Genomic DNA, 14,894 nt, shown 5'->3' with positions numbered 1-14,894 from the left:
AAATTGCTCTACCCTTGGGGGAAAGTGAGGATGCTAAGAGATAGGCAGAGCTACGAAGGGTTCTCCTCCCTCACCCCATTCTTACAATTTCATTCAGGCTCAAAACTCTGAAATATTCTTATTTTGAAAGAATGTTAAGCCACAATTGTTTACTTTCCTAGTTTTATTGATTGTTCTTGTGATCCAGCTAAAATTATTATGCATAAGATAAGTGACTTCTATGAACAATCAAATAAATATAAAACTAATTCAGAGTATATTTAATACATTATAGTTTTTAAAGAATGTTTTTAATATTTGTAAGGATGATTTTATATATTTATTGTTTTATTTTTGTTACGTGCCACCCAGAGTCATCAGCTGTGAGATGGGAGGCTATATAAGTTGGATGGATGAATGTACGGACAGACAGATAGATAGACAGACAGACAGAGTAAGGTCAATAGAATGCATTTGCAAAAGTCCATATTCCAACACTCCCCTCTCTGGATACGTTATGCCCTTCCTTCTGAAATAATTTCTAACTAAGTGAATATGGAGTTTAACTTAGTGGATATTCATTTTAACAATTAAAAAAAAAGATAAAAGAGTGTAGTTATTTTCCTTACCTTCATAGTGTTTAATATATACACTTGTACATTTTTAAAACTACAAATGTTATTTCATGATATCATCATCATCTTAAGTCCCTCCTAAGCAGGTCCTGCTCTGTTACTCCAAAGTGGGTTTGTTTTCAAAGAAGATGTGGACTAGGAGAAGAAATTTGATATACCCATTTCCAGGTAGTGAAAATGAGTACTGGATAAAGTGAATCTAAATGCTTCATTATACAATTTTTGTAATTGTTTCATAAAGTAGCCTTTGTGATTGAGGAGTTATAATGAGTACTCATAAAACAAACTCACTCCTTGAATCTCATATAGAGAGGTGACAAACTATAAAGTCTATGAATTATCTAAGGAGCTACCTCGTTCTAGTAAATAGGCTTGTTGGAAGTTCCGCATAAACTATCCAATCACATTTCTCTCCTTGTCTAAAAAACATCTGTAAATCTGAAAGGTGCTTGGTTGTTTAAAACACATCGCATGTGCATTTTTAAAATACACAAAAACCAGTATTCACTTAATGTATGGAACACAAATAACACAGACACAAATGCATATTTCTTATCCCATTGAAATAAGCAGAATCGTCCCACTGAAGTCAACTTGTGCTCAATCAAGCTTATAGTTCTAGTTCTTAAGCTAACCGTTTGTTAGCGATTTTACTGTATATTGCACAGAAATTTACAATCAGAGTTCGTGCTACTGTTAATCACAGTTTCCTAATGGATGTTCAATTTCAAGGCTCTCCTAGGGATCTCCTCGGACCTACAGCATCTGTCTTGGATTATCAAGTCTCGGTATCATGCAGAGATTACAGTTGCTTTGTTTGCTGTTATTGTCTGGTTTACTTACACATCTATATAACCTGTGAGTCCATGAAGAAATCTTGCTTAAAGATACTTAAAGATACTCCCCAGGGTATGCAGGCTGGGCATTTTTGGTCCCAACTCAATTTGAGAGAATGTTGGGGAAGGCTGGTCATGTGATGTCAAGCTTCCTAACACCACATAGCAAATTCAACCCCAACATCACTTTAACTTTTTAATGGGGTAATCCAATACTAGTTTGTTCTTTTAAAGAAAGGATTTAGGATTTCAGTCTTTGAAAATCTTCACTCAGCAGTGTGTGTGTGTATGCGTGTGCGCCCGGGTTCGTCTGTGCGTGTGCGAGTTGGGAGGAATATTTCTCCTGACACCTCTATGTACTAAAAATAATCTCGATGAAAATAAATATTTCTCTGGGCAGGCGGTGAATTTCGTCTAAGGCGTTGGGTCTCCCGCTGCGTTTTTGGCGGACAAAGGTCCAGGAAGGGGGAAATCTTTTCCGTTCACTTTCCAGAAGAATCGTGACATTAAATTCAAATGCCGCTGCTGACAGATGAAAGGCAGGAAAAGGCGGTGAACCGCGTCTTTCGGAGGGGCGGTAGAGGAGCTACTGACTGGAGGCAGGAGTTGTGCGTTAACGAGGGAGAAGACTTCTGTCGCCCCTGTTTGCGCGTTGGGTGCAATAGGACGTGTTTCTCACATGTTCTTTTTCTAATTAACCACACACGCGCGCACACGGTTTTCGCTGGGTTTGGCTTAGCAAACTCTCACCCCCCCTCCCCTCCCCTCCTTCCCCCTGAGTCACACCAAGCACGCCATCCCAACTGCCGCCTGACTGACAGCTAGCTTGCGCGCCTGTTCCTGTTGCCGCTTTAAAAATTCGAATCCGAGGGTAATGATTTATCAAACTCTTATTATCACAAAAATGTCATAGGAAGGGTACCTTGCTATGCACTGACGCAAACCCAGTCTTTCTCACGGAGCTATAGAAAGCTTTGCTCTTAACGGAGCAAAATTCACTCCACCCTTTTCGCCCCAGCTCCTGCAGCCTTCTATCTCTACAAGATTTTGTCCGATGCTATTGTAAATATGGTAAGTGGGCTTTATTTTTCATCCTTCTTTTCTTTTTGGAGCTTCGGATTGGGAGAAAACGGTATTTTACTTTTTAATCTTGCCGGTGGTTCCGTATTGTTTTGGGGTTAAAAGTAGTTAGAAATCAAGGCTTAGAAAAATGTACTTGGTCGGGAGTCAGCGTGTGAGCACTGTCCAGGGTCCTGAAACTCCATATTTCTCTGAAGATGTTATGTAGGAACGTCGTTTAGTATCTGCTACTTTCTGGATCTGCGTTTGCCGACTGTGTGAGTTTCTTTGGAGGGAGGGGTCGATTCAAAATTGGGAAGAATGTGTCTTCTGCCTTTACATTCGCTTTTCAAAAGAATTTTTTTTTCTCTACAGCAAAAATGTTTCTGAGGAAAATGTTACAGAGCTGCAATGATTTATGTGTAGACTAAAATTGTCTACTGGGGCAGACAGTCAAAGTACAGATTGGAGAATGTGGTTAAATTTTATAACTCTACACATGCAATCCTCTTCTTACCCAGGTTGAGATTCTCGGAATACCTACTGAGAAATAAATCGCATTAAATTACAGTCTGTTTGGAGTAACGGGATGTGAGAAAATATAATTCAGGGTTTTTATGCTTCTTGTGCTCCTCCCCCACCGGTAGTAGTACGGAGGGGAGGTCAAGGTTGGGAATATTTAGAAACCAGTGTTATTGAATTTCTCTATACGTGGCTAGCTGCATGTAGGGTAGTTCGGCTTTAACTCTCCCTCCCCCCCTCCAGCTCAAAGCTAGTATGCACTGTTGAAGACAGAAAGGAAATGAGGCGTAAAATTAAAGATATTTTTTTCCCTACAATGGTGCAAGGAGCGGGGAACATCTTTCAGTCGTGAGGAGAAAATAAAGAAGGTTTGCAAAGAGAGAGCTGGGGGCGATGTTGTTTCCTACGCTGGAAATGTGGGTCTGCGGGGGAAGAAACGATTTTAGGTTAGAGTGTGAAATGGAATCTGCTGCAGCGTCTCCCTGATGCCTTAAGCAGCGCAACCTTCATAAGAATTCTCAACGTTCAAGAAACCTTCTTCGAGGAACGGAGCCGAAGGAAGGCAGCCGTTCGTTTCTTCTTTCTTATTGTCCCTCTACTTTTGCAGGATTACGCCTATCCCAAGGAGATGAGCGAGCAGCTGGTTCAGAGCCCTGACGTGGTCGCCCCTGGGCCACTGGAGAGGGCAAGAATCCACAGAAACAGTCCCGAAACCGAACAGCCGCAGAACTTCCAGTCCCAAGTCCCACCTCAGCTGGCTAAAATGGCCTCAGCTCTCTCAGGCGACAGCCACTCTTTGCCCTCCGACGAAGGGCAACCCAAAAAGACCGAGCGCACCAAAGTTGGGATCGGCAAAATCGCCTCGGCACAAGGCAACCCCCCAGCCGACCAAGATCCCCCCGATCCTTGCACGCTCAAGAATGCCCCCTGCGCAGGGAATGCCGCACCAGCTAACATTGCCCCCTGCAAAATCGTTCCCTTGCAAAGCGCGGTTGGGCCGGCTAATCAAAGTCTTGGTAAGAGCGTGCTGGAGCCAAACAATACCAAGGCCGGCTGGGTGAACATGAGCCAGAGTACCGTGGTGTTGGGCACAGATGGAATCGCATCTGTTCTGCCTGGCACCATCACTGAGGTGAGTGGTCCCCTCCCCCATCCCATGTATCCTGCTCTGTCTCTTTCAGAATTTAGGTCCTGACACCGCAAAAATCATCTCTCCCTTAAATCCTTAAATCCTTGAAACCACCCGGCCCTTTAACTCCAGAAGATCTTGGCTACCATCATTGCCAAACTGCGTTCTGGGACTTAGGAGATGTGCAGGCCAACATTTCCCAATTCGGGACAGGCTGGTTTAAAACAATTCAAAATTGAGATAGGCGAGGAGCGACCCTGAAAAAGAAAATCAAGGCTAGATTCTTCCGTGCCTCTTCCAGTGCAAGAAGGGAAAAGGCAGCAGGCGCTGCTGTTCAGGGAAAAGGTAAAATCTTCATAAGGTGGCCCGTAAAAGACGTTTCAGGTGGTGTATTTTAGGCTCGTAATAGCCACATAAACTAGATTGGGAGGAGGCGGCTGGCTCAAAGTCACCCTGTAGGGTTCAAGGTTAAAGGGTGGCTTGAACCGGAGAGCTCTGGCTTCATACAGCGTGCCAAGCCATCGGGTGAGTTGCTAAACTTGGTTAAAAGTGCCAGCCCAGCAATGGGAACAAGCGATTATAGAGTAGCGTCTTCGGGGAAATTAACTCCAAGAAGTGTTTGCCACCATGCCGCCTTCACTGTTCCAGGATTGCGCTGCTTTTCTTGGAAAGCTGCCGGTAAAACCAAGCGAAAGCCGGGTCGGGCAGGTCACCCTTTGGGATTCTGCTTGTCCGTCGGCCTGCCTGGCCCCTGACCGGTGCACAATCGGAAAAACTACCCAACCAAAGAGCCTACGGGGACCAGCCCGCCTCCTGAAGCCCCAGTGGCCAAGCTAAGCGATCAATCACTTCAGCTCAAGACAGTTTAATCGTTACTCGGAGTCAGTCAGCGCGCAAAGGCTCCGGCGCTGCGGCGGGCTGTAAAAATAGGGCTTCCGGCCGCCACTGCGGAGCACCTGATCCCTTCTCGGAGCAGCGGGAGCTCCGGCGCGTAGGAAGCAAAAGAGCTGCGGAGGCGTTCCGCTCAAACCGTCTCACGTCGGAACCTCCTCCATTGGCTGGCAGTGATGGAGGTTGTAGTCCGATCCCTCCCTGACCTTAAGAAAGAGAAAGTCTCCATTTACCTTCTGATCTTTGCCCAGAACTGGTCGTGAGGATTTTCTCCTTCCGGCCTTCGGGAGCAAGTTAAGTGGAAAGGCATAAGTTTTGAACAGTTGAGGGTGGGTGGGGGGCTAGTATTTAGGGCCGGCTCTGCTTTTTTCAGGGAGAAAGCCAAGTGCAGGGGTAGGCAACCTTGGCTCTTTTATGACTGGTGGACTTCAACTCCCAGAATTCCTGAGCCAGCTATGCTGGCTCAGGAATTCTGGGAGTTGAAGTCCACCAGTCATAAAAGAGCCAAGGTTGCCTACCCCTGGCCAAGTGCCTTGAAGACAACGAAGTGGAGCTCATCTCTGGCCAGACTAAAGTTAGGTGCTATTTGTGGACAAATCAGAACACTGATGGTCTGCAAGATAGGGAAATACAGGCTCAGAAGGAATAGGATAAGGAAAACTTTTTTCTCCAGGAGGAATATTTTCTTTCAATAAATATCTGGGAAGGAACTGTAACCCTCTCCCCTGGCTTCTCTTTAACCTCCCAGTGCTTGTTGGCTATTTTCCTCTCATGATTGAGAGGAGGAGAAATATCTTCCGTGGTGATTTTCTCATTTCAGGGTCTTAGCAAACAAAGCAGCTTCTTTGCCCCTCACCTGGTTGTTATCGAATGGGACACATGCCCTTCAGTTAATAGAGGTTGCTGATTTAACCTCCCGGATGAAGTTCTAAGATTAAAAGCATCGTTCTCAAAAATGATGCTCTCAAGAACCTTAACTAAGAGGATTCTAAATCAGTGAAGAAAAATCAGAAAGGAATGTTCACATTTCCGCTGAATTAGGGGAATCTCCCGGGGTCATACCATATTTACAGACTCCAGAGAGCCAGCAGGCAGCGTGCCTTGTTTGGAAGTCAATGAGCAGAATTCCTGCAGGGTTTTTCCCAATATAGGTTGCAACTTGAACCCCTGCTGCTTATCAAAAGCACCCTGGAAAACTGCCAAGCTGTTCTCTTTGCCCCCTCCCCCCACCAGTTTAAAGTTTATCTTTGGAGAATCCAATAAGCCCAACTCCTGACCCTCACTGTCTGCAGGATTTACCGTTTCGAAGCCAAGTTCTCTTGACGTGTACAGCAAATATGATTTAGTTTACCTTCTCTTGATTTACTTAAACCAGAGGACAAGCCATTGGCCCTGTGCACAGGCTTTAAAAACAGAAACTGAGCAAGCACTTTGGCAGAATTATGCCAAGAACCCCACCAACCTACTTACAGTTTCATATACCCTGTGAAGGCCAGGGAGTTGGTTAAAAGAACATTTATGCCCATTCATTTCAATGCTTTTCTTTTCTGAAGGGAGACTCTTATGGGGATGTCCAACTGAGGCTGTGCTGGCTAGTGGGTTTCAACAAACCAGATACAATATGTAGCCCAAAACATCAGGATATAGTAATTCCATGTAGCCTGGTGTTTGGCACTCTGCATCAACCTGTGAGAATCTTTAATTTTTTGAGCATGACCAAATCATGATTTATACCCAAGTCTCCACAGTTTTAGCAAAACGGATGATAGCCAACTCTTCAGAATGATTGGCTCCACTCTTTCCCAACATATTTATCTCTGTGTCAACTGTCAGAACACCAGAACACACTAGGTTGGTCGATTCATAACCCAGAAAGATGTGCCAAGCTAAACAGTTAGGTTAGTTCAGTCCAATTAATCATGAGTTAGGGCTAGTCAGTTGTTTGAATGCAGCCATGGAACCATAAGAGATGTTTATTTATATCACTTGGGAAGGATTTCCGATAGCTGTTTCTTGAGTCAATGTAATTGTAGTTTATTATTATTATTATTATTATTATTATTATTATTATTATTATTATTATCTCTCTGCAGCAGGAGGACGATGAAGGAGATGAAAATAAAGCCCGGGGCAATTGGTCTAGCAAGCTGGACTTCATCCTCTCCATGGTGGGTTATGCAGTAGGGCTGGGCAATGTCTGGAGGTTCCCGTACCTGGCCTTTAAGAATGGGGGAGGTATGGATTTTCCACTCTTTTTACCTCGTGCAGCTCAAAAGGGCATAACCCTCAAAGTCAGTTGAATCTCAACTGGTGGGAGGATTGGCTTGAATCCAAACTCATTAGTTTCACTATTTTTTTTAGATTGGGTTTGCAGTCAGCAAATTAACTTGGGAGGGGGTTGGGAGGGGGTCGGGAGAGGGAAAAAGGGATTGGCCGTTTCCTCTTGAGGAATTTATAGCGTCATTCAACAAAGGGACAATGTCTCAGCAATGAAGAATGGTTTATAGTTCCACAAAGATGATTGGGTGGCACTATAAAGGTAGGTAAAGGAAACTCCTGATGAGGTCAGGATCTGTCTTGGAATTCCCAGCAGTTGTCCAACCAAAATCCACTCGGCAGCCAAAGTCCACTCAGTGCTGCCATCCAGTCAAGCAGGTGGGGCTACAATGACTTTTGAGGGAAGACTCACAAACGTTGTCCCTCTCCCTACGAGTGCTGCTTTGGAGCAACCAAGGCAGTAAATAGACCCATGTCTTTCCATTGTAATGATAGCCATCACGCACTAACTGGTTTTAAAATGTAAACATTTAAAGTTAAAACCAGTGAAATGCAGATGAGATGCCCTTTGGCATCCTATGGTTTAATCAAAATTGCTGAAGGGTGAGCAACCAAGAGGAGAAATGCCCTTGCAGTTTTCCCAGTACACAAGTGGAGTTTCTAATTCACGTTGCAAACATGGAATAGAAACGTATCATCTTTCTTACCAGGGACCTGTGTGAAAGATTCTTTATCAGTGTAATTCTAATTCAGCGAACCCGTTCAGAGCGATAAACTCTACAAGGAGAAGAAAAAATAAATCAATTATAAGGACTTCTCACTCTCATCCTTTCGGGTGTGAGAAGCTGATGGTGGAGGTTGGTTCTCACTTTGATATGATCAGCAAAAAATCCCTTAGGCTCCTTAACCCTTTCCTTTTCCTCATTGAAGGGGACAGGGCTTAAGTAAAGAATGAACCAATGTAAATTCTGCTAAACTTAATAAGTTTAATGAATAACAGAAGTAGAAGTGCTAAAGCAGGGATTCTCAACCTTGGCAACTTTAAGACTTGTGGACTTCAACTCCCAGAATTCCTCAGCCAGCTTTGCTGGCTGAGGAATTCTGGGAGTTGAAGTCCACAAGTCCTAAAGTTGCCAAGGTTGAGAACCCCTGAGCTAAAGATTACAGATTAGAAACGGATATTTTTAGTCTAAAAACATAAAGGATTACTTATTTATGTAAATATGCTGTCCATTCCCATTAGAACAAATTACACCTTCCTATCGATACAGAAAACTCTTGGTTACCATCTAGAAGTTGCCTGACTTTTTGCAATCATGGTTTGGTAGCCTTGTATCCGTGTCAGTGCTATTTGCATACTAAGCAATGCATATACTGTGATAAAAGTAGTTTTTAGTTGTTATAAATTATAGTTTTAAAAAGTTTTGGGGTATGAACACAAGAGTTTCAGATTTCCTTGAAAGAAAATAATGCATTTTTTTTCCTGCGGAATGTTGGGTTGTTTTTCCTGTTTTCTACAGAAAAATGTTAATCAATAGGTTACCTAGGATAATTTGGAAATTATGTGGGGAAAAAAAAAATCTTGAACAATGCAATTTTGCACATATATAGCAAGGAATAAATCCCACTGTATATGTATATGTGAGCACATATACAAAGGGTTGCACCGCAGTAATTCTTTTTACAATTTCCAGTCATTATTAAAGGCTGTCAGGCTTTATTTCTATTATGAACAGAGCAAACGAGAGAGTGAAAATAATACAATATAGCTTGGCATTAAACCTGAAAACCTACGTCCAGGTTCTGTAGAATAGAATATGCCTTGGGAACTGATTTCTAATTTAATGGGGCTGGTGGAAAATCATATATAGACGAAGAATCAACTGGCGCAGTAGATATCCAGGAGTGAATTCGTTTTCTTTTCTTTTCTTTTGTTTAGCGGGGCTTGACGCCAATGTGCACGGAGTGGGTGGGCCCCAGACTCAGGGACTTGCGAGCGCTGTTGCGAACTTCGCTTCCCTTCGAATTCAAGGCTCAGCCTGGGTCACCTAGTTTGTAAAACAAAAACAAACCCACAACCCCGAATGGTCACGAACGTGCAAACGTTTCGCTGATCTTTTACCGCTGCTGCCTGAGTTTAGGTTCCAAGTCCGAGTCTCTCTGTATATACGCCGTAGCCTCGAGACAAACCGGCTGTTTTGGCCGCGAGGAAAGCGAGGTCTCTCTCTCTCTCTCCAAGCCTAACCCATAAGGCTAAAGAGTGGCTCGCTCTTTTGAGCGGGGCCAGCAGTGTGCGCAAAAATCTGCGCGCTTGCAGCGCAAGCCGATCAAGGCGCCGTGCGCTCCTGTCCCTCTCCTCTCGCCGAGAAGCGCCGTATTGCTAGCGAGCTGGTAGCTTTTAAAGCAGTGTTTCTCAACCTTGACAATTTTAAGGCATGTGGACTTCAACTCCCAGAATTCCACAGCCAGCAATGCTGGCTGTGGAATTCTGGGAGTTGAAGTCCACATGCCTTAAAATTGTCAAGGTTGAGAAACACTGTTTTAAAGTGAGGGTTAGTTAGGGCGGCGCTGCTTTCGGTCCCTTTGGCTTCGCTTTGTTTGATTCTGCCTAAACCGGTCCCCGGCTTTCCTGCCGTCACACTCCAGGTAGCTCCGAGGCGCAGTTGTAGGTGATGGTGAGAAAAATGATTAGCCCTAATTGAATTAGCCGCGCCACCTGCAGCAAGGCTGGCGGCCGTGGCGGCAAGCCACGTCTTCCTTGCTGAACGCAGCGCCGAAAGAAACCCAGTAAATACCCCTAAGGGGGGGGGGGAGATAAGCGGATTGGGGGAGTGGCTGATTTAGAGAAGGTCGGGTCGAGAAGGGGGGGGGTATCATTGGGAAGTTATCCCCGTGAAGTTTTTCCCCGTGAGAATGGGGTCTTCACTGTTTAGTTGGGGGATGAAGCCTATTTGTGACCGTGCTAAAGATGCCTTGAATTGGCTTGGGTGGCAGATCCGTGTAGTTTCCTTGGCAAGGGAACTGAAATGGTTGGCTACTGCTTCTCCTGGGATGTTTATTTTTGGGGGGCTTTGCTATCTAGCTCAGTGTTTGTCAACCTTGGCAGCTTGAAGATGTCTGGATTTCAACTCCGTGTTCAAGTTGGCAAAGTTGAGACGCCCAGAGCTAAGCTTATGGTCCTGAAATCTCTTGGTGGTCTCCTATCCAAGTACCAAGGGGACCTGACCTTGCTTTGTTTGGAGTTTAGACACAGTTAACCAGCAGTTGCTTCTTTGTGATACTGCTGTTCAGCAAGCTACCAATGGTGTTTAGCCGTTGTTGAAGGTTGTCATTCTTGGCTACAAATCCAATAAAATCTAAAGGCTAAAGCACCTGGCTAGAAACCAGGAGACTGTGAGTTCTAGTCCTGCCTTAGACATGAAAGCTGTCTGGGTCACTCTCTCTCTCTCTCTCTCTCTCTCTCTCTCTCTCTCTCTCTCTCTCTCTCTCTCTCTCTCTCTCTCTCTCTCTCTCTCTCTCTCTCTCTCGACCCAATTCGGCTCACGCGGCTATTTTTATGGGGAAAATAGGAGGAGGATTAGGTATGTTTTGCCACCATATTTAATAAAGGGATTAAATATTTTTTTAAAAAATTAATTTTCTTTCTTTCAGAATAGAAATTGTTAGAATTAGTCCCATGACTGGCTTTCAGTTATGTGAAATTACTAAAGTTTGGCCCTTTTTGTGAATGCAAGTTATACTGGAATGAGAGTATATTAATGTGCCCATTTCCCCCTTGATCGTATAATCTCAGTTTATTTTACTGCAGAATCAGCCTGCATTTTAGTCTTATGCTGACCGTTCATATTCCAGGAAAATAATCGGATTTCATTGCTTAATCCAACACTAATCCAACACCCCAAATGGAGTCGCGACCCATAGGTTGAGAACCGCTGAGTTAGAAATATGACTGGTTTAATCTTACAATAGGGTAATGTTGTTCTCTATAGATTAGGGTTAGGGTTAGGAAAGAATTGTGCATACAGGTTAGTTCCTTGATACCTTGCCCCATCTATACATGCTGAATCAACTGCCCTCATTTTACCTAAAAGTCAAGTTGGCCTGGAGGAAAATAAAACTTATACTGTGGATGAAAAAACAAACTCTGGATCATATGTTATGCTAATCCATAATGTAACATATTGAGCAAACCTAAGCATTGTAGTTTGTAAGCCTTGTCTTGTTTAGTGATTGGGCTTGTGCTGGGCACTGAGTTGCAAGCTAATCTACCACCTTTTAGTTTAACATGTATGAAATCAACCTATGTATTTCATTTTCTGGGATAATACAGTATGTGAAACTCTTAACTGAATTAATTGAACAAACCATGAATGCATTAATTATGGCTAGGCACGTTGTTTAAAGCCAGATTTAGTCATTAATAAAATCCAGATTTAATGCTATTTAAAGTAAACCTATTAAATAATAGAATATTGATTAACGGCAGCCAGATAAAATCCCATTGATGCCTATTGTTCTGATTCCCAAAGAATTTTGTCCTTTTTTTGATCAATATACCGTCCTTGTTGCCCCACCCCCAACTGGGTAGGAACGTACACTTCTTAGGCTTCCTCAACTTGACATCTTTTCACTGAACTGGTAGATGGCAATTGGAACTGGAATTCCACCTAGCTCCAGGGTATGAATTTGGCAAAATTTATTAAAGGTGAAATACCTTAATTCCACAAAATTTCATGAGATGAAACAGCTTCCATAAACTTGTAAAACAGCAACAAGAAATGAGGATTGCTTGTTTTCTGTGTTTAAGGTTTCTCCCACTTGGTCCTTTTTCCTATTAGGTGCATTTCTTATTCCCTATTTGACAATGCTGGCTCTGGCTGGAATTCCTATCTTTCTCTTGGAAGTTTCTCTGGGACAATTTGCTAGTCAGGGACCTGTGTCTGTCTGGAAAGCCATCCCTGCCTTACAAGGTAAGCTTTTGAAATGGATTACTTCCTGCGCTTTTTTAGAAATTAGGAAACTGTGGATTAACTTCAGCTTAATCAAGAGATAGGAAATGATTTTGATCTCTGGGTGGCGCTGTGAGAGAGCAGCGGGCGGGCGATGCTTTGCAGTCTTATTTTGACCTTGAATCGACCTTGCTTTGACTGATGTGGTAATAATGCAGTACTTCTCCTGCCTTAGCGAACCATCACTGCATTTCACAGCAGGCGAGTGTAGCTGCAGCATTCTGACTGAATCCAGTACATGTGATACCGCAGTGTAGTACTTGCCATACTTTTAAAAAAACCCATGCAAACCATGTTAATCATATTTATATATAGGGTGGATAGAAGATGCACAGCAAGATTCAAGGGTTCTTTGATGGTATTAAAACTGTAAATGCAATGCAGCCAGTGTACTCATCCCGATTTACTTAATGGCAATTTGATGCAAGCTAGAATCAAACATGTATTTCCTTTGAGCATAACTTGGCGAGTCAATTTGGGATTAAAAATAAAATAGGATGGGACTGCATGTTGAATTGTCTCCAACAAAAAGCTCTAAAATAACTTAGACAAAATACGGTAGTTGCGTAGGAGTAGTTGATTTCCTCATGATCTTTTGGTTCCAAGAATGTAAAATGAGATAGAACCATATCTCTTTTATTTTCTTTTTTCAGGTTGTGGCATTGCAATGCTGATTATCTCTGTCCTAATAGCCATATATTATAATATTATATTGTGCTATACACTTTTCTACCTTTTTGCATCCCTTGTACCTGTATTACCTTGGGCTTCCTGTAATAATCTGTGGAATACACCTGATTGTAGAGATAAAAACAAACTTTTGTTAGGTAAGTTGGGGCATGCTTTTCTTTTATATTTTTAAAGCTTACATTCCTGTTAGGCTACTGATCTGTACTATACCTGTAACAAGCCAAAGCATATTCAGAGATCGGTTACTATAAATTAATTCTATCGACTCCATACAAAATATGTCCTTACTGAAACATTCCTGAGCCACTTTGTTATTAAGATAAATACAAATGCTCTTGTCCTAAGTTAGGCATGAAAGCTGACTGGGAGACTCTGGGCTAGTCATACTCTATCAGCCCAATCTACCTCACAGGGTTGTTGTTATGGGGAAAATAGGATGAGGAAGGAGTAGTAGGTACATTCTCTGCCTTAAGTTATTTATAAAAATAATGGAGGGTTTTTTAAAAAAAGAAAATCAAAATAAATCAATCAATCAGGCCCCATGAAAAGTTGGCTGAAATTTTCCTCAGAGATGCCGTCAAAAGTAATCTATTTCTATCAAACCGAATGAGAAGATTTGAAATGCAACAACAGTACAGGAAGACAAAGAACCATTTTGACTAGTAGCAACTTTGGCTAGAAATATGAGTTGTGGCAAGCAGCAGGTCTTCACAACAGTGTCAAGTTAGTATCATTTTGACCGATCAGTACCTTCCCCTACCTATTATTGACTGATCAATGGCTTCCCTTACCTATTATCTTCCCGATATATTTTTAATAGATACCTCCAAATTCTGAGCTATGTTTATGGTAAGTGTTACAGAATTTATTAAGGTTTTATGCAAGTGTGTATCGTGTAGTGATTAAGATATCAGGCTAGAAACTGGGAGACTGTGAGCTCTAGTCCAGGAGTAGGCAACCTTGGCTCTTTTATGACTCGTGGACTTCAACTCCCAGAATTCCTGAGCCAGCCATGGAGTTGAAGTCTACGAGTCATAAAAGAATCAAGGTTGCCTATCCCTGCTCTAGTCCTTCTTTAGGCACAAAGCCAAATGGGTGACCTTGGCCCAGTGACTTTCTCCACAGATCTAGGAAGGAGGCAATGGCAAACCACCTCTGAAAAACTTTGCCAAGAAAATTGCAGGGACACATCCAGGCAGGCTCTAAGAGTTGGACATAATTGAAAGGAAGAAAAAGAAAAAAGATATTTGCATGAATGAGTGGAAAGAAAAAAAAGGTGGTAGAGCTACTTAAAGCATCCCATAAACCAATAATTTGCTTTGCTAATTTTTGCAAAGTTCAAAAAAAGAGGAAAATAACAGCTTTTGCCCATTCTACAACTGTACAAATTGGAAATCATATGAGATATGTAATAAGAGGAAGCACAATTCATTTATACATCCTTTCCTGCTATTTTTCCAACTGGAACTTATTGTCTTTATTTCTTAAAACAATTTTAGTATCAGGAAAAATAAGCAAATTTATTGAATTCTTGTATATTTCATTGCTTGTGTAAAAACAACTTTCCTGAAACTCCTCAATTTTCTGTTTTCATACAAAGATTATTCTGTCTTCTGCTGCAAAAAGGTTGCTCCCTCTGCTGACTTGAATTATTCAGTGCAGGCAAATTATCAGCTCAAGTAAACTAAGCTGTATTAAAAACAAAACAAAAACAAAAAAACCCCAGCTTGCTGCAGTGCAGCAAAGGTGACCTTATATGTCACTCTGAAATCTTGCTCATGCTTGGATACAGTCAAAACAAGCCAAGTCCAATCCATTTTACACATGCTTTGTTATATATCCTGTACATGCTTTACTATTATGCACC

General features: G+C 42.4%; 1 protein-coding gene across 5 annotated transcripts in view; it reads left to right on the top strand.

Annotated features, from left to right (window-relative positions):
* Positions 1 to 2,270: 2,270 nt before the first annotated feature.
* The window catches only part of SLC6A5 (solute carrier family 6 member 5), a 76,009-nt gene continuing 63,385 nt past the window's right edge, over positions 2,271 to 14,894 (top strand). For 2 of the 5 annotated variants that reach the window (XM_039335361.1, XM_039335364.1), the window contains exons 1-5: positions 2,296 to 2,521; positions 3,639 to 4,163; positions 7,145 to 7,286; positions 12,167 to 12,298; positions 12,991 to 13,164. In XM_039335361.1, coding sequence (XP_039191295.1) covers positions 2,519 to 2,521; positions 3,639 to 4,163; positions 7,145 to 7,286; positions 12,167 to 12,298; positions 12,991 to 13,164 — 976 coding nt within the window. In that variant the 5' untranslated portion in view covers positions 2,296 to 2,518. Of the gene's footprint in view, positions 2,522 to 3,638; positions 4,164 to 7,144; positions 7,287 to 12,166; positions 12,299 to 12,990; positions 13,165 to 14,894 lie in introns of those variants that run through there. The other 3 variants (XM_039335363.1, XM_039335362.1, XM_039335365.1) reach the window with 3 other exon arrangements.

Source organism: Crotalus tigris, unplaced genomic scaffold, assembly GCF_016545835.1.
Source record: "Crotalus tigris isolate CLP2741 ecotype Arizona unplaced genomic scaffold, ASM1654583v1 scf7180000017640.1540244, whole genome shotgun sequence".
Lineage (NCBI taxonomy): Eukaryota > Metazoa > Chordata > Lepidosauria > Squamata > Viperidae > Crotalus > Crotalus tigris.
Note: the sequence above shows the minus strand (reverse complement) of the source record. Positions and strands in the feature narration are given on the sequence as shown.